This window comes from Ornithorhynchus anatinus, chromosome 5, assembly GCF_004115215.2.
Source record: "Ornithorhynchus anatinus isolate Pmale09 chromosome 5, mOrnAna1.pri.v4, whole genome shotgun sequence".
Classification (NCBI taxonomy): Eukaryota; Metazoa; Chordata; class Mammalia; order Monotremata; family Ornithorhynchidae; genus Ornithorhynchus; species Ornithorhynchus anatinus.
The window spans coordinates 8,158,128-8,184,220 of record NC_041732.1 but is presented as its reverse complement, the minus strand read 5'-3'; the positions used below and the strand labels follow the sequence as shown (position 1 = coordinate 8,184,220).

At 55.4% G+C, this 26,093-nt stretch overlaps 1 protein-coding gene across 2 annotated transcripts in view; it reads left to right on the top strand.

The window, feature by feature from the left end:
* The window catches only part of ITGA11 (integrin subunit alpha 11), a 198,807-nt gene extending 176,041 nt beyond the window's left edge, over positions 1-22,766 (top strand). For both annotated transcript variants that reach the window (XM_029066654.2, XM_029066653.2), the window contains exons 17-30: positions 347-489; positions 1,637-1,747; positions 4,031-4,116; positions 5,044-5,251; positions 8,808-8,906; positions 11,749-11,825; positions 13,626-13,715; positions 14,802-14,892; positions 15,186-15,299; positions 16,378-16,464; positions 17,528-17,638; positions 18,506-18,601; positions 20,637-20,750; positions 21,427-22,766. In XM_029066654.2, the coding sequence (XP_028922487.1) occupies positions 347-489; positions 1,637-1,747; positions 4,031-4,116; positions 5,044-5,251; positions 8,808-8,906; positions 11,749-11,825; positions 13,626-13,715; positions 14,802-14,892; positions 15,186-15,299; positions 16,378-16,464; positions 17,528-17,638; positions 18,506-18,601; positions 20,637-20,750; positions 21,427-21,498 (1,499 nt within the window). In that variant the 3' untranslated portion in view covers positions 21,499-22,766. The remainder of the gene's footprint in view (positions 1-346; positions 490-1,636; positions 1,748-4,030; positions 4,117-5,043; positions 5,252-8,807; positions 8,907-11,748; positions 11,826-13,625; positions 13,716-14,801; positions 14,893-15,185; positions 15,300-16,377; positions 16,465-17,527; positions 17,639-18,505; positions 18,602-20,636; positions 20,751-21,426) is intronic.
* Positions 22,767-26,093: the final 3,327 nt, after the last annotated feature.

Genomic DNA, 26,093 nt, shown 5'->3' with positions numbered 1-26,093 from the left:
AGCTCATTGTGGGCGGGGAATGTGTCTGTATATTGTTATAGTGTACTCTTCCAAGTGCTTAGTATAGTGCTGAGCACGCACTAAGGGCTCAGTGAATACGATTGATTGATCGAGCACTTCGCGGGTGCACAGCACTAAGTAAGCACTCGTTCCCTCTCTGCCTCCCGCCTGGGACAGCTCTCCGCCTCATGGTTCTGGTGAAAGGAAGTCTGGTTCTCCCCGAGAGAGGACACTGAGGCTGGTTTTGGCCTGCCCTCTCTTCCGGTCACCCGCCCCACGGGGTTGGGGTTTGCTGAGAGAGCCCCCTCCCCCCCCCCGGCCCCTCGTCCCTCTGTTCGCCCTGCAGGCCTGAGGTACAACGCCACCATTGACGAGCGGCGGTACACCCCGCGGGCCCACCTGGACGGGAGCGCAGACGAGTACACGCAGAGGGCCGTGCTGCTGACCGCCAGCCGGGAGCACTGCGACCAGATGGACTTCCACGTCCTGGTAAGCGGGGCCGGGAGTGTCCGCCGGCGGCCAGACTCCGATCGGTCCGTTGCTTTCCATCCGTCCATTGGCCTGCTGGGATACATTCATTCCATAGTATTTATTGAGCACTTACTATGTGCAGAGCACTGTACTAAGCGCTTGGAATGTACAAATCGGTAACAGATAGAGACGGTCCCTGCCCTTTGACGGGCTCACGGTCTAATCGGGGGAGACGGACAGACGAGAACAATGGCATTAAAAAGATACGTGACCAAACCCAGTCCAGTCCTGGGGAATGGTGTCCCCAGGAGGAAGCTGTTTTGTTCATTTTGTTTTTTTAAGCACTTACTATATGCCAGGCACTGTACTAAGCTCTGGGTCTGATACAAGATTATCAGGTTGGACACGGTCCATGCCCCACATGGGGCTCACAGTCTCGTAATGGGGAGAACGGGTATTGAAGTCTCATTTGACAAGTGAGGTCACTGAGGTCCAGAGAAATAAAGTGACTTACTCAAGGCCGCACAGCAGACAAGTGTCAGAGCCAGCATTAGAACCCAGGTTATTCTTACTCCTAAGATGTTCATGGCTATGGCCAGAGCTGGAGTGGGAGGAAGTCTGGTACAGACCCCCCCCGGCAGTCTAGAATGCTCTCTCGCCTCAAATCCGTCAGACGACAGCTCCTCCCATCCTCTGGGCCCTCCTGAAATCCCACTTCCTCCAGGAGGCCTTCCCTAGTTAAGCTCCTTCCCCAATCTACTTCCTCAATTTTCCTCTCCCGAGCATTTAGTACAGTGCTCCTGCGCGCAGTTAGCGCTCGGTGCGTACCACTGGTTGATCGATAGGTCCCATACCTCCAGCAGCCACCCTCAGCACTTCCCTTTCTCCCTCTTACTGCTGAATAATGGCATTTGCGGTATTCAAGCCCTTACCATGCACTCTATCCTCAACTTAGTTTTTGTGGCGTTTGTTAATTGTGTATTATGTGCCAGGCGCTGTAATTAAGCGCTGGAGTAGAGAGAAGCCGATCGGGTTGGACACAGGCCACGTCCCACATGGGGCTCAGAGTGAATGGGGCTGGAGGTCGGGTGTCTCGGCAGCCGTTGCTGTGGAGGAGACACTGTTCTTCATTCCTCACCGTTGTTCTTCATCCCTCCCCGCTCAGGACACGGCCGACTACGTGAAGCCGGTGGCGTTTTCAGTCGAGTACGGCCTGGACGGACGGGACGGCGGACCCGTGCTGGAAGAAGGCTGGCCGACCTCCCTCAGGGTTTCCGTACGTCACATCCCAGTATTCCCTCCAACCTCCACCCAGCCCCCGCTCTGGGAACGTCCCGGGACAGAGCATCAGTAACCGTCATTCGATCAATCCTGTCGACTGAGCGCTTACTGTGTGCGGAGCGCTGTGGTAAGCGCTTGGGAGAGGACAGTAGAACGCTATAACAGTCACATTTCCTGCTCACAGCGAGCTCACGGTCCAGAGGGGGAGACAGGCACCAACAGAAATAAATCAATGACAGCTATGTACAAGTGCCGTGAGGCCGGAAGGGGGATGAACAGAGGGAGCAAGTTCGGGTAACGCAGAAGGCGGATGAAGAAAAGGAAACGAGGGCTTAGGGAAGACCTCTTGGAGGAGATGTGCCCTCAGTAAAGCTTTGAAGGCGGCGGGAGTCATGGTTGGATGTGAGAAGGGAGGGGCGTTCCAGGCCAGAGGCAGGATGAGAGTGAGAGGTCGGGGGCGAGATAGACGAGATTGAGGTACAGTGAGAAAGCTGGCATCAGAGGAGCGAATTGGGTGGTCTGGGTTGTAGTAGGAGAGTTGCGAGGTGAGGTAGGTAGGAGAAGTAGGAGGAGAAGGTGACTGAGAGCTTTAAAGCCAATGGTGAGGAGACACAGAGGATCCGTACGTCGGTTCCAGCAGCGTTCTCCCCGTCTCCCCTCTGACTCGCTTGGAACCAGGAGCTGCCTTTATCGAGCCCTGGCAGCCAGGTCAGCAGCAAGTTCCATAGCCCTTCCGTCATCAGGCTCATTCTCCAACTCGCGACATCTGCTCCGGCTCCTCCTGTATCTCCCAGTGACGATAATGATAATAATAACTGTGGTATTTATTAAGCACTCACTATGTGCCAAGTATTATGCTAAGCATTGCGATAGATACGATTTAATCAGATCACACAGTAGTCTCTGGCCCAAATGGAACTCACGGGCTAGGTGGGAGAGGCAGAGCACATAATCCCTATTTTACAGATGAGGAAACTGAGTCACAGAGGAGTTGAGTGATTTGCCCCAAATTGCCCAGCATGCTGGTGGCAGAGCGAAAATTAGAACCTTATTTTTGTGTGTGGTATTTGTTTAGCGCTTACTATGTGCCGGGCACCGATCTATGCGCTGGGGTAGATACAAGCTAATCGGGTAGGACACAGTCCATGTCCCACATGGGGCTCACGGTCTTAATCCCTGTTTTTAACCGGGGGAACTGAGGCACCGAGAAGTTGTGATTTACCCAAGGTTACACAGCAGACAAGTGGTGGAGCCAAGACTAGAACTCAGGTCCTTCTGACTCCCAGGCTTGTGTTCTATCCATTAGGCCAAAGTTCACTGTGGGCAGGGAATGTATCTGTTAAATTGTTATGTTGTCTTCTCCCAAGCGCTTAGTAGAGTGCTCTGCACACAGTAAGCGCTCAATGAATAGTATTGGTTGATTCTCACTGCCAGTCTTGTACTCTTTCTACTAGGCTAGGCGGTGCCTCACTGACGGCCTCTCGAGGGGTCGTTTATCCAGTCTTATTCTGTGCTGTCTGGTTTTCAACTGGTCCGCCCCCTGGCCAGCGCAGACAGGGTACTGGAGGTCTTTGTCGGGAGGTTTTATCTTAAACACCCAGCCTCCCCCTTCCTGGATTCTGCCACCGGGTTCCACTGCTCGGAAACGGGGCCTGTGTTCACGAGGTCGCGGGAGGGGAACGTGGAGGCCCCGAACAAGGGGTGGGTGGGGGAAGTCAGGGCTCACCGGCAATCCGTGCCAGGTTCGCCTGGACTTTACGATAGAACCTCTCCGTGAGTCTCTGTGATGCCGTTGGGTTACCGGTGTCATGTCGACGATGAAAAGTTACGCCTGTTGCTTCTGAGTCAGTGAAGGGGTGTTGGGTATTTTAAGAGGGCAGTGGGGAACCCCCCTCACCCAGCTTTCCCATTCCCTGCTCAGAGCACCCCAGTAGTCCCTGCAGATGGCCTGCTCGTCCTCCCCTTCTCTCTCTGCCTCTCTCACACTCACATCCATCCATCCCACGGAAACTAGATGGGAAAAAAGAGATCAAATCCATTTCGGTTTTGAGGACTCTGGGCTCCTGGGCCTCTGCCAGCCCACGAAGCCCGTCTGAGCAGGGTTCAGAAGGGGGCGGGTGGAGGAGCCCGCTCTCTCCCGAAGGAGAATGGGGGTGGGTGTGTCCAGGCACGATCGGGCTGCGTTTCCGGGACCTGGGGCCCGGAAGTACGTGCCCGGGGCCCGCCCGTGGTCCGCACCTGCAGAGGGTCTCGAACGGGCTCCCTTCTCCCGGCCCAGGTGCCCTTCTGGAACGGCTGCAACGAGGATGAGCACTGCGTCCCCGACTTGGTGCTGGACGTTGGGAACAACATCCCCAGTGCCATGTGAGTAGCTCCAGGCGGGAGCACTCCCCACCCCCTCCCGGCCTGCGATCTGACTCCCCCAGGTCGGCTCATAGGCCTCTCCCCTCTCTCCCCTCCCCCTTCTCGGCTGGACTGAATCCAAATGCCCTCCCACTGCAGAGGGGAATGGAAGATGAAAACAACTGGATGTGCATCACACACACATAACGTGCACACACACACACCCTCACAAGTTACAACACTCACAATCACGGGTATGCACACACAAAGTCACAACACTGACAGTCGCCCACACAAACGCAGTCACAGTAGTTGCAAGAGCAATAATAATTGTGATATTCGTTCAATGCTTTCTGCTAAGCACTGCTCTAAGCCCTGGGGTAGATACAAGGTAATCACGTCGGACACAGTCCCGGTCCCACATGGGGTTCACAGTCTTAATCCCCATTTTTACAGATGAGGGAACTGAAGTGCGGAGAAATTAAGTGCCTTACCCAAGGTGACACACAATCACACATATGCACACCCACAGTCACAACACTCACAGTTACACACCAAGTCACAGGACACACACACTCACACACACAAAATCATCTGCCCCAGAGGAAGCGACCCGCACCAGATGTTGGACTGAGGCCGAGGCTGCTATTTCCAGCCCCTCTTCCCTCATCTCTCTCAAGTGCTCAGTGCACGGTTTGGTGAAATGACCAGAGGGAGGCAATTTGGCCTAATGGTTAGAGCCCGGGTCTGGGAGTCAGAAAGACCTGGGTTCTAGTCCCCAGTCCGCACTTGCCCGCCGTGTCACCGTGAGCAAGTCACTCGTGTCTACCCCAACATTTGGTGCAGTGCTCGGCCCCTAGCAAGCGTCACAGTTACTATCTTCGGTGTAGTTGCCCTCCAGCCGCGGGCTCACCTCTCAGAGGCTCTCGGGCTCCGCTGTCTCTGCAGGGATTACTGCCAAAGGGTCCTGAGGAAGCCGCCGTCCGACTGCTCCGCCTACAAGATGTCCTTCGACGCCTCCGTCTTTATCATCGAGAGCTCTCGGCGGAGGGTGGCCCTGGAAGCTACCCTGGAGAACCGGGGGGAGAACGCCTACAGCACTCTGCTCAACATTTCCCACTCGCGAAACCTCCAGTTTGCTAGCTTGATTCAGAAGGTGAGAGAGTTGGAGCCACCCCAGGTTTGGGGTGCGGAGGGGCTCCCTGCCCATAGGAACGCTCAGGCTCTGGACACTTTCAACTCGGGGCGATTCTCTTCCTGAAATCTTCATTTTTAAAGGCATTTGTTAAGCGCTTACTACGTGCCGGGCACTGTTCTAACCACTGGGGTAGATGCAGAGTAATCCGATTGGACACAGTTCATGTCCCCGTTGGGGTTCGAAGTCTTAATCCCCATTTTACAGGGGAGACAACTGGGGCACAGAGAAGTGAAGTGACTTGCCCAAGGTCACACAGCAGACGAGCGGTGGAGCCGGAATTAGAACCCAGATCCTTCTGACTCCCAGGCCGGGGCTCTATCCACTAGGCCATGCTGCTTCTCATCCATTTGGAGGGCAAATACTTCAGGAAGTCCTCCATGCGGTCCTCGTTATCATCAGCGGTATTGAACATCTTGCCTCCTCCGCGAAACTTCGAGCTCCTTGAGGGTAGGGAGTGTTGTCTATCACTTCCATTGTATTGTCCGCTCCCAAGCGCTTAACCTAAAGTGCTCGATAAACGCCATCGATTGAGCACTTACCCAAGAGTAATAATAGTGCTGGTATTTGTTAAGCGCTTCCTATGTGCAAAGCACGGTTCTAAGCGCTGGGGGATACAAGGTGATCAGGTTGTCCCACGTGGGGCTCACAGTTTTAATCCCCATTTTACAGATGAGGTAACTGAGGCACAGAGAAGTGAAGTGACTCGCCCAAAGTCACACAGCTGGCAAGCGGCGGAGCTGGGATTAGAACCCAGACCTGCCCAAGGTCACACAGCGGACAAGTGGCAGAGCCGGGATTCAAACCCAGGTCCTCCAGACTAAAGGACTGAATTAAACGTCTGACAGAGCGAGACATACGATCACTAGGTTTTAAGCTCCTTGAGGGCGGGGAGTATTGTCCCAAGAGAAGCACTGAACTGAAATGTTTGCAGAGCGAGATAGATGATCGTTAGATTCTAAGTTCACGGGGCTTCCGGTCTAAGTAGGAGGGAGAACTGAATCTCCGTTCTACAGATGGCAAAAAGAAGCAAAGTGACTTGCCCGCGGTCACCCGGCGGGCCCGGGGCAGAGCCAGGATTAAAACCCAGATCCTGTGACTCCCAGGCCCGTACTCTTTCCACTAGACCACGCTGCTCCTCAGAGGGCCGGGGGCCCTTCAGAGAAATACTCTAGGGTCAGGTGACCCAGGAAAGCTTCCTAAAAAAGGGCTTGAATCAATCAACAGTGGCCTGTGCGATGTCTTTGCATTAAGCTGCGGGCCCAGCCCACCACAGGTGACATCACAGGCTTCTCCAATATCCCTGAGGGCTACCAGTGGCCACCCACCCCCAGTCCAGAGTCAGAACCCCGCATCCCAGCGAATGTAATGAACCCACAGGGGTCTCTGTCCCCCAGCTCAGTGACATCGTGTCGAATCTGAGTCTCCACCTCAGGTTTCCAAGTCTCTGTCGAAGGTAGATGGTGGGAATCCACATCCCTGGGGGAGGAAGACGGCCCTGTCCCGAAGGGAGGCTGGAAGTCAGCATAGGAAAAGACGAGCCAGAACGAAATGAACTCAAGCGGGGCCTAGAGAAAACACTGCGGTCAATTCCCTGGGCTCCCAGAATCCCCTGCCTCTGAGACGGCCCCCGCTCTCCCGGGCCGGGGACGGCTCATCCGTTACCGCCACGTCCAACGCGCGTGATTTATCGCTGTATTAAGTTGCCTCGTGGTCTCAAACTGTGACCAGTTTGGTGCGTAGCTTGGCCCCGGAAGGTTACCGTCTCTGTGGGAGTTTCGATCATACCGGGAGACGTCGACCGTCTGGCCTGTTGCCAGAAACCCACCGGGGCTCAATTATCCATGCTCACAGGAGGAGGGTGCAGAATCAGGAACCGCAGATAATCTGAGTTCTTGTTGCCCAGACCCTGGACTCAGTGCTTGTGCCCATTCGTGTGGAGGTAGCCACGAGCCGGGAAGTGGACAGCGGTCAGCAGAGTTCCCTCCCTGCACCTCCGGGGCCTTGGGTGGGGATCGGAGCTGAACCGCCTCTAAAATCCAGAGCTGACCGGGACGAGGCCTCAGGTCTGAGGGACCCCGGGGGCCCTCGTGTCCCAACCCACATTCTCTCGAGGGCTCCCCCTCTAATCTGTAAACTCACTGAGAAGCAGTACGGCTTAGTGGCTAGAGCCCGGGCCCGGGAGTCGGAAGGACCTGGGTTCCAACCCCAGCTCCACCACACGTCGACCGTGTGATGTTGGGCAAGTCACTTCACTTCTCTGTGCTTCAGTTACCTCATCTGTAAAATAGGGATAAGAGTGTGAGCCCCATGTGGGACAGGGACTGTGCCCTACCTGATCTGCATGTACCTACCCCAGCGCTTAGAACAGTGCTTGGCAGCTAGTAAGCGCTTGACAAGTACCATAATTATTATTATTGTGGGCAGGGGATGTGCTTATTGTTCTGTTGTCCTCTCTCAAGTGTTTAGTACAGTGCTCTGCACCCAGTAAGCACTCTATAAATGCGTTTGACTGGCTAAGGTCACCGATATATTGCCCTGGAGTCTGGCCCGGTGGACATCCCACAGGGCGGGGAGCTGGAGGCCTCGGAAGAGGGTCACGTCTCCCAAGGTGGGGGTCCTCGGGGCCGGGGTGACGCCCAGATTCTGTTGCCTCGGGCTGGGCTGGTTGGGACGCCGAACGGGCAGGTCTGTGTGGCAACTGATCTCACTGGCCCATCTGCAATTTGGAGGAGGGAAATGGTAGCCCAACTTCTAGCCTCCTAACCTCCAGCTCCTTGCTGAACGGCACCTGTGTCCAACCCAGTTTTCTTCTATCTACCGCAGCGTTTAGTGCAGTGGCCGGCACATAGTAAATGCTTAACAAGTATCAAAATTATCATTATTATTAACTAGGATGGGAAAGGCAGCATGGCCACAGGGCATGGCATCACAATCAACCGATCGTATTTACTGAGCACTTAGGGGGTGCAGAGCACTGTACTAATCGCTTGAGAGAGTTATTAAGATATAAAAATATGCAAACACATTCCCTGCCCACAGTGAGTTTACAGTCAGAAGACCCAGGTTCTACTTCAGCTCCGCTCAGCTCTCCCTGGCTTTTAGAGTGGAAGCCCCAACCTGGGATTATCTTGTGTCTATCCCAGAGCTTAGCACATAGTGTATGCTTAATAAATTCCGTAACTAAGCTATTCCGGCTTCAGCTTTCAGTGGCCAGCACCCCACCGGGGACCCGGGCACCCACCTCAAATTAGAGAAATCAGATCCCCTTCTAGGCTGTAAGCTTTGGGGGCAGGGATTGTGCATGTTTTATTGCTATAGTGTACTCTCCCCAGCACCCGGTACAGTGCTCCAGCACGCGGTAAGCGCTCGGCAAATATGATTGACGGACAGAATTCCTTCCAAAGCTCTCCACTGGCTTTCCTGGCCCCGTCAGGGCCCCCTGCAATGTTCCGGTTTCGCTCGGGTGACGCGAGTCTCGCGTCGAGGTGATGTTTGCCCCTCCTCCCGCCCGCAGGACGACTCAGATGGGAGCATCGAGTGCATAACTGAGGAGAAGCGGCTCAACAGAAAAGTCTGCAACGTCAGCTACCCGTTCTTCCGAGCCAAAGCCAAGGTGAGCGCGCTGAGGGCAGCTGGGAGATGGGGAGGGAGACATCCCTGCTGCCTGAGGAGGGGAGTCTCGGGCTGGTGGGGGAAGCCAGAAGCCTCACGTGTCGAGGAAGCTCTGATTCCGAAGGCCTTCTCCGACTCCAGGGGCCGGAGGGAACCCAGGATTTCAGCCGAAGCCCCTTTGTTCAGTTCCTGACTTGACCCGCACCCCTGAGGACGTAGCGTGGTCTAGGGGCTGGGAGCCAGAGACCGCCTGGGACCCAGATCTGGCTTTGCCACTGACTCGCTGTGTGACCTTGGGCAGATCACATGTCCTCTCTGGGCCTCAGTTTTCTCATCCACCCAATAATAATAATAATGGTATTTGTTAAGCGCTTACTATGTGCAAAGCACCGTTCTAAGCGCTGGGGGGGTATTCAAGGTGATCAGGTTGTCCCACATGGGGCTCACAGTCTTAATCCCCACTTTACAGATGAGGGAACCGAGGCACAGAGAAGTTAAGTGGCTTGCCCAAAGTCACACAGCTGACAAGCGGCGGAGCTGGGATTAGAACCCATGACCTCTGACTCCCAAGCCCGGGCTCCTTCCACTGAGCCACGCTGCTTCTCCGATCCGGCCTGCCCTCTCCTCTCCCTCATTTTTTTTATATTTGTTAAGCGCTTACTATGTGCCAGGCACTTTACTAAGCGCCGGGTAGAAACAAGCTTAATCAGAGTGGACACAGTCCATGCCCCACGTGGGACTCACAGTTTTAATCCCCATTACAGAGATGAGGGAACGGGGGCTCCAGCCTCGTGCTCTAACCATTAAGCCACGCCGCTTCTCATGGTGAGGACTAGTGTTAAGGCAGCCGCGAATATGGAGTGTTGATCTCTGGGGGAGAAAAGGCAGGAGAGGAATCGCAGAGAGCGGATAGCAGGGTCCAAACTCCCAATACCAACACCTCCCCCTCCTCCAGGGGAACATTGGAGGCATTTAGACAGTAGCTTTAACTCTTTCGGGCCACAAAGGGAGCGAACCAGAGCATTACCAGACAGCTGTCATGCTCCCTGCAGGCTGCCTCAGGACTTCCCTCTCTCTGCCCTTGGGTTTTTATGGAAGAGCCCAAAAAGGAAAGCCGCTTGCGGTCATAAAGTTACCTTATAAATCAGAGCAGCTGCAAAAGAAATCACCATCCCCTTGGCCTCCGGACCCTTCGTGGTTGGGGATGACAGGTGCCTCAGTATACTTGGGATGTAGCCTGAAATCCATCAATCAGTGGGATTTATCGAGCAATTACTCTGGGCGGAGCACTGTACTGAACACTTGGTGGAGTACAATACAGAAGAGTCGTTAAACTCTTCTGTTCCCTGTCCACCGTGAGCTTTCGGTCTAGAGGGGCGATCTGCACTACATGAAAAGCAGTGCGGCTTAGTGGAAAGAGCACAGGGCTGGGAGTCAGAGGTTGGGGGTTCAAATCGCTCCTCCGCCCCTTGTCAGCTGTCTGACTTCGGGCAGGTCGCTTAACTTCTCTGCGTCTCAGTTACCTCACCTGTAAAATGGGGATTAAGACGGTGAGCCCCACAAAGGGCAATCTAATGTTGTATCTACCCCGGTGCCTGGCACATAGTAAGCGCTTAAATACCATCATCATTATTACTGGGTAGTTTTGGGGATTAAGACTCCTCTTGGAGCAGTCTGGACACTCCTCCACAAGGCTGCCTGGCCACCCCATCCCCACCCTCTGAGCAGGGCCCTTCCCGTGACCTGAGGGAGGCCCAGGGGTGCGTCCTGGGGCCACCGGGTAGCCTTCCGCTGGCCAAGGTGAAAACAGGCTGGGAATGGAAAGGCCAGACGGGACCAGATGGCAAGGAGAACGCTAACGTTCTCATCAGCTGTGCCCGGTTGGAGGGCATTGCTCTGGGGCTTAGAAATGTCTCGCCGATTCCCCGTTATTCTTGACCCTCCCTGTCCGGTGAGCACTGTCCCGCCCGACTTCGGCAGCTCATGCCCGGCGGAGCACTGTCGGCGCAGCCCGGGGAGCCCAAGTCGGAACCCCTCGGTGTGAAATGTATTCACACTTTTCCCTTGGCTCTTCAAACAAAACCCCCAACTCCTGCCCGGCCCCAGAACGGAATCCTGGCCTCGGAGCTGTTGTCAGTCAGTCTATCGTATTTATTACTTACTGTGTGTAGAGCACTGTACTAAGCACTTGGAAGAGTACAGTATGACGATTAACAGACACATTCCCTGCCCACCAACAGGTTTACAGTCTAGAGGAGGGGATCTCTGGGCTGGTTGAGCGGCGTTAAGCGCCTCCCATCTTCTCACTTTACGTTGCCTAAATCAGCCCCATTCCTCTTCCAGTCAGTCAGTCAATCGTGTGCAGAGCGATGGACTAAGAGCTTGGGAGGGTACAAAATATAACAATATAGCAGACACATTCCCGGCCCACAACAAGCTTGTAGTCTAGAGGGGGAGAAAGCCATTAAGTAAATAAAAATTACAGATATGTACATAAGTGCTGTGGGGCTCGGAGAGGGGAATGAATAAAGGGAGCGAGTCAAGGTGTGCAGAAGGGAGTGGGAGAAGAGGAAAGGAGGGCTTAGTCAGGGAAGCCTCTTGGAGGAGATGGACCTTCGATAAGGCTTTGGCGGGTGGGGGAGAGAGAGTAATTGTCCAAAGTCATTTCCCACCGGCTGAGCCCAGCCAGGGTTGGGAAGGGGAGGCTGGGAGGGAGTTAATTTGGGCCCAGGGGCAGGAGGAGAGGTGGAAAACCGCTGCCTGCCCCTCGTGGTCGGGGAGAACGGATGGCTGGTGCCGCCGCTTCCCCTCAGGTTCACTTTGCTCGGTTCTAATCTCCACAGGTGGCTTTCCGCCTGGATTTTGAGTTCAGCAAATCTGTCTTCCTTCAGAGCATGGAGATCGCCCTCACCGTCGGCAGGTCAGTGACCGGCTCTCCGCCTGTCTCCGGCTTTGGTTTGATTTGGTTTGCTGCTTTGGGTCCAATCCCAGCTCTGCCCCTGGCCTGCCGGGTGAACTTGAGAAGGTCGCTTAACCTTCCTAGGACTCGGGGGTTTCTTTGTTTTTTTATGGTATTTGTTAAGCGCTGACACGTGCCAGGCGCCGTACTTAGTGCCGGGGTAGATACGGTAATCAGGTTGAACACAGCCCATGACCCACAAGGAGCTCATGGTATTAATCCTCTCTTAACAATCTAAGTAGGGAGAGAACTGGTATCCCCATTTTACAGTCGAGGAAACAGGCCCAGAGAAGTGAAGTAATAATAATAATAATGGTGGTATTCGTTAAGCGCTTACTATGTGCCAAGCACCGTTCTTAGCGCTGGGGGATACGAGGTGATCAGGTTGTCCCACGTGGGGCTCAGTTTTAATCCCCATTTTACAGATGAGGTAACTGAGGCACAGAGAAGTGAAGTGACTCGCCCAAAGTCACACAGCTGGCAAGCGGCGGAGCTGGGATTAGAACCCAGACTTGCCCAAGGTCACACAGCGGACAAGTGGCAGAGCCGGGATTAGAACCCAGATCCTCCAGACTCCCAGGCCCGGGCTCTCTCCACTAGCCCATAACGTTTTTCTATATTAAGTGCTTGGGAAGTACGATCCCTTTTTTTTTTAGGTATTCATTCATTCATACAATAGTATTTATTGAGCGCTTACTATGTGCAGAGCACTGTACTAAGCGCTTGGGATGAACAAGTCGGCAACGGATAGAGACGGTCCCTGCCGTCTGACGGGCTTAGGTTGCCCCCCCTCCACGTCTCCCAGATCCCACTCAAGGCAGTGGGGAGAAATGGCAAAATATGCTCTGCCCATTCCAGCCATTCCCGAATTTGCCTCCGTGAAGCCGTCTATAAAACACAAACCAAAGGCCCAGCTATTTGCGTCAACAGCGGACGGTCTATCAGAACTGAGCCCCATGACATTGTATGAGCAGGTTGGATCCCAAACTTTCAGCTTCCTTTTTTTTTATGGTAGCTGCTAAGCGCTTACTATGTGCCAGGCACCGTACTGAACGCTGGGTAGGTCCAAGATAATCAGGTTGGACGTAGCCCACGTCCCGTATGATGCTATCAGTCTTAATCCTCATTTTACATGTGAAGGAACTGGCACAGAGAAGCTAAGTGACCAGCCCAAGGTCACACAGCGGACAAGTGGCAGAGCCGGGACTAGAACCCAGGTTCTCTGACTCCCGGGGTCGTGCCCTGCCCGCCAGGCCACGCTGCCTCCTTGGCGGTCTGCTCACGTAAGTGACCTCTGGAGGTCGTCTGGTTGACACCTCTGCCTCTAAAGCAGTGCAGGCCCTGCCCCTGCTCAGCTAGGCAGCGGACTTGATTTCTAAAAATGAATAATCTCAGGAAATGATGCCAAACCTCAATCAGTGGTATTTATTGAGCACGCACTGTGTGCAGAATACTGCGCTGAGCACTTGGGAGAATACAGTGGGGTGAATAGGTGTGATCCCTGTCCTCAAGGAGGTTATAATCGAACAGGAGAGAGAGAGACGTGTCTACGAACTCTACTGTACTCTCCCGGGCATTCAGTACAGTGCTCTGCACAGCGAAAACAGTCAATAAATAGTACTGACCGAAACGTTACAACTGGGAGGAAGAATAGAGATTAAAGATACGCACAGGGGTCCCGTCGGCTACCGTGGGCGGCTGTTGGGAGGAGGGGAGTTCTTGGCCTAGGGCCTAAGCGTTGTCCTTCTGATGCGGCTCCAGTGACAGCGAAGAGAAGGAAAGCACCAAAGAAGACAACTCGGCCGTCCTGAATGTCCACCTCAAGTACGAAGCCGACATCCTGTTCACCAGGTAAGGCCTGTTTGTTCCCCCCGGGCCGTGTTCTCACAATCTCTGCCTGACAGGATGGGAAAATTCCCTTAATGCTGTGGGTCTCAGGGGTAAGGACCCCTGGGAGTGAGCTTACAGGCACTCGTTTATTCGATTGTATTTACTGAGCGCTTACTGTGTGCAGAGCACTGTACTAAGAACTTGGGAGAGTACAATCCAACCGTAAACAGATACATTCCCTGCCTACAATGAGCTTAGTGTCTAGAGGTGGGAGACAGACATTAATATAAGTAAATGACAGATATGTACACGAGTGCTGTGGGGCTGGGAGGGGAGAACAAAGGGACCCATTCAGGGCAGCCGTTCTAAAAGCCGGGGTAGATCCAAGTTAGTCAGGTCAGATACAGTCCCCGTCCTACATGCGGCTCACACTCTTAATCCCCATTTTACAGATGAAGGAACTGAGGCCCAGAGAAGTAAAGTGACAAAGTCACAGAGCAGACGTGTGGTGGCGTCGGGATTAGAATCCAGGTCCTTCTGACTCCCAGGCCCGGGCTCTAACAACCAAGCCACACTGCCAGGCGGCCACTCAGCCCCTGGCTTCCGGTCCCCCCACCCTTTCCCCCCGCCGGGCGTCGCCCCTTCCCCTACCCAGGGGGCAGAATTAATGACTTCCTAGTTGACCGTCACTAGGGATGGAGTGAAGGACGGGATGTGGAGATGGTCTTCCCTCTCTCTGGTTCTCCCTCCCTCCCCCAAGGTACGGGCCACAAGGTAAATGCCCCAGTGATTTGCGGGGGCAATCCACTCTTGCCCTGAGCCTGCTCTTTGTCTCGCCTTGGAGATGGAGATGGAGGGAGGGTTGGAGGGAGGAGGAGAGAACCCGAAGGAAGGAGGAGTTGTGGGAGAAGTGGGCCTGCTTGGCTCTGGGCACCCCGAACCTAAGGGGGAACGCTCTGGCTCCTCACGGCCTGGAGGGTTTTGACCTCGATGTGATGTATCCGTCCCCGTGCGGCCCTGTCCCGAGGGGAAACCCGGAGTGCGAGAGCCCTAGGAGAGGCCCTGAGATGATTCCTCCTTGGTCATACCTCTCCTCGATTTGGCCAGGACCTCCAGCCTGAGCCGCTTCGAGGTCAAGTCCAACAGTTCCCTGGAGAGGTACGACAGCGTCGGCCCCCCTTTCAACTGTTCCTTTAAGGTAAGGCTGAGTGGGTCCACGTCCTCCCCAACCCCGTCCCCCACGCCCGGCGGAGGCCCTCCCTCTCGGAACCCCCCCGGATGTGTGAACCCAGCAAGTCTGGGGAGTGGGCCGCTGAGCCCCCCACCCGTTCTTCTCCGAGGGCACTGGGTGGGGCCTGTGGGGCCCTGAGAGAAATCTAGTCACCGTGACAGAGGCTGGGTCTTCCCCTGGGGGACTGGGCCTCTTGCTTCCCCTTCCCCTCCCACAGCATCATGATCCGTTCTCCCCTCTCCAAACCTCCCGTGTGACAGATCCAGAATTTGGGTTTCTTCCCCGTCGACGGGGTGACGATCAAGATCACGGTCCCGGTGGCCACGCGGGGCGGGAATCGTCTGCTGATGCTCACCGACTTCCTCGTGGACCAGGTAGGGATCCAGGCTCGGGGGTGGCTCGGGCTCGGACTCAGGCGCTGGCGTTCTGGGCCGACGGAGGTCTGGGAGGACAGGCGGTCGGAGCGTGGAGGCCAGGGTGGGGAGAGGAAGAAATGGGTGCAAAAAAGCCATCTGTTACAATCCACCAGACTGTTTCCAACCAGACTGCCTGGTCTCGGCCCCCACACTTCGTGCAGTTTTGGGCACAGAGTAGGGCACCTAACAGCAGTTATTAATTATGATCAATCAGTAAGTATTTACTGAGTTCCTACTCTGTGCCCAGCACAGTACTGAGCGCTTGAAAGAGTTACGATATAGTCACGATTCCTGCCCTCGAGGAGCTGACAATCTGACCGGTTGTAGAACCTGAGTACAGGCGTGTCTGCCTGTTATATTCAGGCGAGGCACCGCGCTGAGGTAGGGGGATGGACGTGAAGACCTCACAGGGGTCCGGACAGAATGAGGTGGAGCTGGCCGCTATCTGACTGGAAGCTTCACAGGGCAGGAAGAGAGAGCCTTGCTTCCGCTGAAATCTCGGAGTCGAGCGTCTAGCTTTGCCCTCAGAAGGCATTCGTTTCCTACCGCTGATCCCCTGAGGAGACTGAGAGAGACCGGAATGGGCAGAAGGCCCCTGGCCATCTGCACTAGGCCGAGGCTCCTTTCTAAACTCCTCTGTCCCATTTTCCTTTCTCTTCTCCTTCCTTGGCACCCACTGCGGCCGAGGTCCTGGGGTGTTGTATTGACACAGCCCCTGCCCCCCCAGGGAGCTTACGGGTCGAGAAGGGGAGACCTCGCCCCAGGGGCAGGGAGTGGGAATGGTGGACATCCAGGTTGAGCAAACCGAGTCCAGCCGGCTTCGGTCCAGTGGATCAGGGCTGGGGAGAGCAAAGGCCAGACCGAGACGGCTTGGCCCCGGGCCTTGCCGCTGGGCTTTATGGGCCTGGAGGGACTAGGCTGCCCAGCGGGAGGTGAGGGGCAGGCCAGCGGGGTGGAGGAGGGTAGATCGTGTTTCTATCCCACGGGAGCCCTGACTGCCAGGTCCTGCGGGGTGGGGCGATGTGTCCGCTCACAGGTGAACACCACCTGCAACATCTGGGGAAACAACACAGACTACCGGCAGGCCCCCGCTGAGGAGAATCTGAGCCACTCCCCGCAGCTGGTATGTATCGCCCGTGGGAGGGTGAGGTGGGGGGCACTGGGCCCCACCCACGGAGGCCTGGACACTGCTCGGGGGTGGGCACTGCAAGAGGCCATCATTGTCTGGGGAGAGGTGGGGGTCCTGAGGCGGTGGGGGGGGGGGGGGGGCGGGCGGTCTGCGACTGAGTCACGCTGGTTCCCCGGGCTTTCCGGGATGGGGCCCGTATCCCAGCCTCAAACCCCCCTCTTCAGCCGAACAGCAGCAGCTAAGGCCATTCACCTGCTCCCTCGTTTGGGCCGGGCCCGTTGGGTTTGGGGCTTCTCCGGCTCGGGAGACCCCCTCCCCACCCCTCCACCTCCCCAAGTCCACAGATCCCGTGGATCTGACCCGTTTGGCCCCGTTTCGGCCCACCCGAGGAACCCGGGACACCTTTATGGTGCCGGAGCACCTGTCCCCCATAACAGCAGCTCGTGGGTCATTCCTAGGGGGTCTTGGCTTTGGGACCGGGGTCAGGAGGGGAGGGGACAGGACACTGTTCTCTCAAGGGATCAGGGTTACAGGTGTATTTATTGAGTGCTTACTGAGTGCAGAGCACTGTACAAAGTGCTTGGAAGAGTACAATATGACAATATAACAGACGCATGCTGCCCTCAGCAAGCTGTCAGTGCTTAGTCCACAGTAAGCGCTTAACGAATATCACTATTATATCTATTATATATATGTATTATATAATAGATATTATATCTATTTTACCTATAATATATAATATCTCTAATATTAGAGAAGCAGCGCGGCTCAGTGGAAAGAGCCCGGGCTTGGGAGTCCGAGGTCATGGGTTCGAATCCCGGCCCTGCCACTTGTCAGCTGTGTGACTGTGGGCGAGTCACTTAACTTCTCCGTGCCTCAGTGACCTCATCTGTAAAACGGGGAGTAAGACTGTGAGCCCCACGTGGGACGACCTGATTCCCCTGTGTCTACCCCAGCGTTTAGAACAGTGGTCTGCACCTAGTAAGCGCTTAACAAATACCAACATTATCATCACTGCTATGATTATCACCTGACTGCCTATTCCCTCCTCTTTCAGAATTACAGCAACTCGGATGTGGTTTCCATCGACTGCCACGTGAGGCTGGCTCCCAACCAGGAAATCAACTTTTACCTGATGGGCAAGCTTTGGCTGAGGACGCTGAAAGCCGTAAGCCTCTCCTCGCAGCCCGGGGGGCTCTCCGAGACATTGCTGGGATCGACTTGTTCACTGGGTTACGGGTTATGCGCCGGGGCTGGTGTCAAGAATGGGGGGGGGGGGGGTTGCAATGCAACCCCGAGGCCCATTGGAGGGGCTGAGCGGGAAGATCAATTGTTCAATCAGTGGTGTCTGAGTGCTTACTGGGAGCACTGTACTAAATTGTACTCGATACAACAGAGATGGTAGACATTCCCTGCCCACAACAAGTTTACAGTCTAGAGTTGAAGCCCCATTGGCCTCCCCCGATTTGGGTGACGACTCGTCCAGGTTTCGGCCGGTCTGTCTCTTGTGCGGTAGGGGCACGCACCGGGGGCGAGCGGAGGGGGTCAGGGGCTGTCGCCCCTCTCCCCCCGAGGAAACACTTTCGCTCCGGGTGGCTGCGGACAGACTTCCACAAAGCGGCCCAGGTGACATTACATTACTCGGCGGGCCCGGCCAAGCGCTTGTGACAACAGGCGGGGACCGTGTCTGTTTTATTCTCGTGTGGTACTCTCCCAAGCGCTTAGTATAGCGCCCTGCACACAGCAACCCCTCAATAAATACAATCGATGGATTGACCGATGGGTATCCGTGGGTCCATTATCCAGGAGGGCTGTCTGTGACCCTCAGCCGGGCCTTTGGTGCCATGTGGGAGGAGAGAGGGGGAGGAGCAGGGGGGAGCAGATTGCTCCCCTCTCCTGCTTTGCCCCAGAGTCCCTTGCACCGGGAGGGAGGGAGGTCTGGCTGCTGGCCCAGGTTCTGTCCTCAGGTGCCAGGCTTGTAGGGAGGCGCCTTGCCGGAGGGGGCCACACCTGAAGTCTCTTTTCCGCCCCGCAGCTCAAATTCAGGTCTCTGAAGATCACCACCAATGCAGCGCTCCAGCGCCAGTTCCACAGCCCGTTCATCTTCAGAGAAGAGGACCCCAGCCGCCAGGTGGGCATGTAGCCGGGACCCCAAAGGAAGCCCCCACCCTGATTTGGGTCCCGTTAACAAACACCGCGTACTCTGTGCCAAGCACTGTACTAAGCACTGGATAGAGAAGATGCGGATGAGACGCTGCCCCTTGTCCCACATACAGCTCACACACCGTTACTTAGCCACACGCTGGCTCGGAGCCCACGATTACAACGGCCGAGTCCTTTCCTGTCACCCCGCTCCCTACGTGAGTGAGTGTTGGGGATGGGGAGGGAGAGATCAGGAAGCCTCCACCGGTAGAAAATGTGAAAGAAAAAGAATAGGAAAGGGCGATGGAAAAGTAGTCGCTTCCCCTTCGCTTCTTTCACTGAAGTGACAGACAAATTTCGCATTTAGCAAAGAATATCCACAGTAAGGATTATCTAAGCCCCTTTGTTATCCCCCCAGCCTAGAGGAAAGAGCCGGGGCTTGGGAGACAGAGGATCCAGGTTCTATTCCCAGCTCTTCCCTTTGCAAGCTGTGGGACCTTAGGCAAGTCACTTCACCGGACTTCCATTTCCTCATCTGTAAAATGGAGATAAAATACCTGTCCTCTCTCCCCCTGGGATTGGGAGTCCCATGTGGGACAGCGACTGGATCCGATCTGCTTACATTTTATCTAGCCCCGTGCTTAAATCATAGTAAGTGCTCCACAGATGCTGTTATTACCATTATTACTACTATAGCCATTTTACTGCCCTGTAGAGCCCGAGAGAGGAGAAGAAGCTCAAATTATAATAATAATGGCATTTGTTAAGCGCTTACATGTGCAAAGCACTGCTCTAAGCACTGGAGAGGATACAAGGTGATAGGTTGTCCCATATGAGCCTCACAGTCTTCATCGCCGTTTTACGGATGAGGCGACTGACGCACAGAGAAGTTAAGCGACCGGCCCAAAGTCACCCAGAAGGGTGGGAAGGCATCCACAGGTCTTCCCTTGTCTTTGTCGCAGGAGGCGACAAGCCTGGACCATTCAGTCAGTCATTTATTGAGCGCTTACTTTGTGCAGAGCGCTGTACTAAGCACTTGGAAAGCGCAATAAGGAGAGGCAATCCCTGCCCACAGCTGGTGGACTGGGGATGGGCAAAAGCTGGGCCTGGCGGGGTTGGCACGGAGCTCGTCTCTCAGGGCTTTGGGGCAGGCACAGCCCCATCTGCTTTGAGGGGGCAGGGAGTTTGGGGGTCGGGGGGGGGACCCGGGGTCGCCCCCTCCCCCCCACCTCGGCCCAGCGTGGAGCTCTACCGCCCCCTCCTGGCTGGGCCTCTCAAACACAGCAGCTGGGGCTCCCGCCCTGAAATGCACTTAAAGCGCTTCGCTCCCTCCTACCTCAGCCATCTGGGTCCCGGCCTCGCACACCTCTGGACCCTCCACTGTAGCTTCTAGAAACAAGATTAGAGACTAGTGGACAGACCATGGAGCCGGTGGGACCGGGAGTCCGGTCGTAATTATTAGGGATTTAAGTGCTCACTCTGTGCCAGGCACTGTACCGAATGCTAAACCGAGTTGGACGCAGGCCCGTCCCACGTGGGGCTCACAGTCTCAACCCCCATCTTACAGCTGAGGGAACCGAGGCCCAGAGAAGTCAAGTGACTGTGAGCCCCGATTAGACTCTGAGCCCATCATTGGGCAGGGACTGTCTCTATCTGTTGCCGAATTGTACGTTCCAAGTGCTTAGTACAGTGTACGTAGTAAGCGCTCAGATACTATCGAACCAAGTGACTTGCCCAAGGTCACACCGCAGCCGAGCCAGGACGAGAACCCACGGCCCGTGCTCTATCCAGGACAGGACCCTGCTTCTCTAGCCCAGGCTCTAATCCCAGCCCAGTCACGGGCCCGCCGAGCGACCGTGGGCAAGTACCAACTTCTCTGTCTCTCGGTTTCCTCACCTGTCGGATGGCGATGAGACGCCTGGTCTGGAGGCCCTGGGTCACCTCGAGGGAGGAGGGTTGGGGGGCCCGTGGGCCGGGGGAGCCGGACAGACAAGAGGTTTGACCCGATCCCTTCCGTTTTTCAGATTACATTTGATATCTCCAAGCAAGAAGCCTCTCGAGTCCCCATCTGGATCATCGTTGGGAGCTCTCTAGGGGGTCTTCTGCTCCTGGCCCTCCTGGTCCTCGCGCTTTGGAAGGTGAGAACGGCCCCATCTTCCCTTCTCCACCCCAGTCCCTCCTCCCCCCGCCACCAGATCCGACCCAGACCAAGCCTGTCCCTGAGACCACGGCCTCACCGGGCCCCACCCTCCGCGTTTGGACCCTTGAGCGTCAAAACCCTGACCCGCTGTAGTAACCGGGGCCTAGATTTCCCCCTTTAGTTCATACCTGCAGCCTGGTTTCTTCATGGGGCAGCGTCGTGTCTCGAGGCCACGAGCCCAAGCATCAGGGCTGATTCTCAGGCCTGGAATAAAGCGGGGTGGGGGGCCGAGGTGGGGAGAGACAGTGGGTCACGGGGGTTTGGCCGAAGGCTAGCCTCCCACGTGTACCCCGGTACCCGAACAATCAGGAAGGGGTACCGGGTGAAGGTCACTTGACATCCCCATCCCCGGCCTAAAAGCACCTACACATCCATAGCCTTATACTTGGCTACTTCCCCTCTCTCTAATTTAACATCAGTCTCTCCGCCGCTAGCCTGTGAGCTCGTTCAGGACGGGGATTGGGTCTTCCTACTTCTTTACGTTGTTCTCCCCCAAGCACTCGGCACTGCGCTCTGCACCCAGTAAGCCCTCGCTACATCCCCTTGATCGATCGGTCGGGCGGGCTGTGCTGTGCCCCAGCGCTGATGATGGTTTCCCTCTTTCCTGCCCACAGCTGGGATTCTTTAACAGTGCCAGCCGGAAGAGGGATTCAGAAGAGGAACAAGAAGCCAAAGTGCTAGAATGAGGCTCGAGGGGCCGGGGGCGTGCCCGGCCGGGCCGGCCGAGGGGCTCCCACGCCACACTCGTCCTCACGGGGCGGGGGTACCCTTCCCCCGGCCCCCCTCCGCGGTCTTCGCTCTCCGGGTGGAGGGGGTGCGCGGGGCCCCACGACACCCCCCGCAAGGTACTTCAAACTGGTTTTAAATGGTGCCGTTTCACCTAGATGCTCGCTCCCTCCCCTCCCTGCCGGCCGCCGGCATCCCCGCACTGGGCCCTGGCTCTAGCGGAACACGGATCGCCAGTGGAAACTGTAAGGAGAGAACAGATTCCCTCCTCCCACCTTGCTGCAGCCCCTCTGCCTTCCCCAGCCCCCCTTCTCTTGGGGTGCTGCCCCGTGACCTTCTCCTGGACGTCTCTCATCGCCTGGCACTGTAGCAGCCAGGCAGACGTGGGTGCCAGTGGCTCCCTGAGAATAATCAGAGGAAAGTGAGAGAGACAGAGAGGTCGTGGATTTCATTTTAACGGCAAGGGTCGTCCCCTTCTGTCCCGCAAGCTGGCAATGACAGGGAGCTGGCATGCAACTGGCGCAAAAGCTTCCGGGAAACATCTTTGCCCAGGCCAACCCCCGGAACGGTAGCACGTTCTCCCTGGCTGTGCACTGAGCCCTGCCAGGGTGCAAGGATGCCGGGAGAGGAGGGGGATTGGGACCCTCCCCGCGGCCCCTGATGTCCCTCCTGCCAGCGAAAAAGCCACTGGGATCCCACAAAAGGACAGTTTAGATTTTTAAAAGTAGCCAAAAAAACCCATGCAGAGAATCTCTGGCTCTCTGGGGTCCCCTGCCCCAAACTTCGGGGCCGAGGAGACGTCGACACCCCGCCCTCCCCTGCGTCAGTCCCGGGCTCTAGGTGACAACAGTTTTGAGATTTTTTGATCTGTCGTCCTTCGAATGCACTGAAGACATTTAAAATCAAATTAAGCACCTTACTGCAGGATGTTCAGTGCCCGGCTGTATATACTTATTCAGAAAATGTTTACCTACCCGGGAGACAGGATTTCAAAAACCAGTTTGAAGTGCTCTCCGCCCACCGCGGGTGCACCGGCCGTCTTCGGGGTAAGCGACGCAGAGAAACCTCGGGTGCTGGGTGGACAGAGGACCGCCCTCCGCCGCCCAGATTTATTTATGCCTTAAAGCCGTCTCGTGATTGAACCGGATCTGTCCACTACCTGTGGCCAAGTACAGTCTTGACCGTCGGTCGGTGTTTTCCAGCATTAAAGGTTCAGTGTTAAAAACGGCTGGAGTCTGGCCCTCGTTTTGCGTTCCAAGACTCACCGGGAGCGTCTCCGTACCTTGGGTTCCCTTCCCTGTGGGACGGAGGTCAGAGGATGACGCAGGTGGGGAAAAGATAGGAGCGGGGAGAACTCGAGGAGGCACTTTGGAGGCTGCATCTCACACCCAGCAGCTGCTCAGTAAATACCGCGATCTCGCTGTGGGCAGGCAATGTGTCTGTTATATTGTTACAGTGTACTCTCCCGAGGGTTCAGTACGGTGCTCTGCATACGCTAAGCGCTCGGTAAATATGACTGACCACTCTTAGAGACGGGAGTCACAGAGGGCAGGCAGGAGGGGTGGGGGTGACCGTCAGAAAGAGGCAACAAGGCTGAGAGGAGGGGCTGGAAAGGAAAATCATTCAAGAGGGGCCAACGATGACTCTAGATTGGGGAGGAATGTGTCTGTTTACTATACTGCACTCTCCCAAGTGCTTAGTACAGTGCTCTGCACACAGTAAGCGTTCAATAAACTCTATTAACTGACCAAGCCCCTCATTCTAATGTGCAAGGGCAGACCTGGGCCAAAGCCAGCCTGAAAATTCAGGGGAAGCACAGACTCACCCGGCTCAGTTCAGGGGCTAAGAAACCCAGGCTGCGGGTTAACCCAAGGACCAATCCCACCGCCTCAGTCTTAAATCACCGCAGGGTCAACCCAGTTCTGGGACCCCAGGGGCACCACCCCCAGCCCCACCCTCCAGAGGGTGGGCCAGAACATCAATCGTCCAGTGGGTCCCCGGGGTGGTGAACCCCGAGCCCTGGCCCACGAGGGGGAGGCCAACTGACCTCGGTCTAGTGTCCCTCGCTGCCTCGGGTCATGTCCAATCCAAACTCCCATCTGGGGTTTTGTCGCAGCCACGCCAGCCTGGAATTGTCAACGACTGGCACTGCAGGCAAAAGGAATCGTCCACCCTTACTTGGGCGGATACTCTTCCTCCGCGGGGATAGGCGGGGGCCAATCCCTGTCCACTTCCCGCTGAGAGTTTACAACTTAAAACGGGCCATCGTGGTAGTGGACCAAGGCCCTTCACGCAACTCAACGAACCTTGAACAGGAGCCGGAGCAAACAATGCATTAGCATTAAACAGGGGCGGAAGGGGAGGAGGGTTTAGCAGGCCCTCAAGCTGTGGGATTTCAGGAGAAGGGTCAGATACAAGCATCGCTATCAACGGCCCAGGGTCTGGCCCATTTAGTGTGAGATGGGGGGGGGGGGGGGGGGAGTGATTGGAAAAGTGGGGTGTGCGGCAAAGTGCCTGGATGAGGATCTGGAAAGGTGAGGAGTCTTGGATTTGCCCCAGAGTGCAGTGAGAAGCCACTCCCAGAGAAGACCAACTAACCTTCGGGCTGCAAAGGAACTGGAAAGTCTTCTTGCTTCCCTGGACTGTGTGCAGCAGACGACACGCTCCGAAGTGGAATTTCCGTGTTGACCCAACGCGACGCCCCCTTCCCCACAAGATTCTCCCTTTACCGACTTACCTCTGAAGAACGTCGGGTTCGGGAAGCTAATTACGGCAGAAGTGGGTTCTTAAATCGGTTCCAGGAAACCCCAGATCCCCTGAATATGAACGATCAAATATGCTCCCACGAGATTCGCAAGTTTACTATCTTTATTAGAATAAGGTAAACTGTCTGCCCGAAGTGCACACGGCTCGACATCCCTGGGAAGTCGCAAGTCACGGTGAATAAATGGCGGACACCGATGCCCTCTTCGCCTTGGCCCGAGGGGCTGGGTAGCTGGGGAGAAATCGGAAGAATGGGATGATTCGTCGAGGTGAAAAGTTGGGCCCGTTTTACTAACTTGTGAAGTTCCCCAAACCGAACGCCGCCGAGAACAGTAGTTGCCCTTTTCCTATCCGCTCGTCCTCTTCCTTTTCTCTATCCCTCTCTCTCTCGAAAAAAAAAACCAGCTGGGATGCGCCTCATCTGTTTCTGCCGACAATATTACAACGAATGCTAAACCCTGTTCACGTCTCCAATCAATTTCGAAACAGAATCTTCCTTCGAAACCTGCATCACTTGTCAAACCCTATTTTTTCCTATGCGCAGAGCACTGCACTAAGCGCTCGGGAAAATACAACACTTAGCAGACAGGTTGAGGAGCAGTGTGGCCTAGCGGGTAGAGCACAGGCCCCGGAGTCAGTGGGATGTGGGTTCAAATGCAGCTCTGCCACTTGTCTGTGTGTGACCTTAGGCAGGTCCACTTCTCTGGGCTTCTTACCTCATCTGTAAAATGGGAATTAAGACCGTGACCCCTATGGGACTGTGTCCAACCTGATCGGCTTGTATCTATCCCGGCGCTTACTACAGCGGCTGGCACATAAACGCTCAACACATATTAAAAAGTTCCCTTGCCCACAGTGGGCTTACGGTCTACAGGACGGGAGTAGGTAAGGTCCTTGCAGGCAGGGATCACGTCCACCACCTCGAATGCACTGTACTCCCCCGAGTGCTTAGGCCAGTACCCGCTCACTAAACACCACTGATTGAGCAGTGCGAATGAGATATAATCTTACGCCCGGCAATCTATCACGTGCCACGATCCTGTCCTAATTTCTGTACCCTCTCTCGGGGCACAATTACTCACACTGTCAGGTTGCTGGACCACTGGACAGGTTTCCCATTCGATCGCTCTGGAAAACTATTTCCCTGCACCGGGCCAGTGCTGGAGGCCACGGTAGGTCATCACAAGCCAGGTCCTCTTGCCCAAGTCAGGGGGCGACCTGCACCTTGGATAAATGCCTAACGGCAATGTTTTCGTAACGAAAGGTACACACGGCGTGGTCTAGTGGAAAGAGCACGGGCCTGGGAGTCAGAGGTCCCGGCTTCTAATCTCAGCTCTGCCTCGTGACCTTGGGTAAATCACTTGATTTCTCTGGGCCTCGGTTTCCTCATCTGTAAAATGGGAATGAAATCCCCTCCGAGCTACACTGAGCCCGACCTGGGACGGGGACTGTGTCTGCCCTGATCATCATGTATCTTAGCACTATACTAAGTGTAGTGCTTGGCGCATAGTGTTTAGCAAGTAACATTTTTTTAAAAAGTTTTGTCTGAGAAATAGTAGGCAGCTTCCTGCTTTAAACAGTTCAGTCGCATGGTCTTTTCTGAGTAGGATCGAGGCAGTGGCTTAAGATCGAGCAGGGTAATAACGTTCCTTTTAAAAGGCAGAGGCTTTTTTTTTCCTCTCACGGGGCTTTTAATGTTTCAGTGCCCCGACTGACAGGATAGTTAAATCTGTGGCTAGAGACAGGGCAGGATCATTAAATCCACAACTAGCGACTGACATAGGTTTGACAA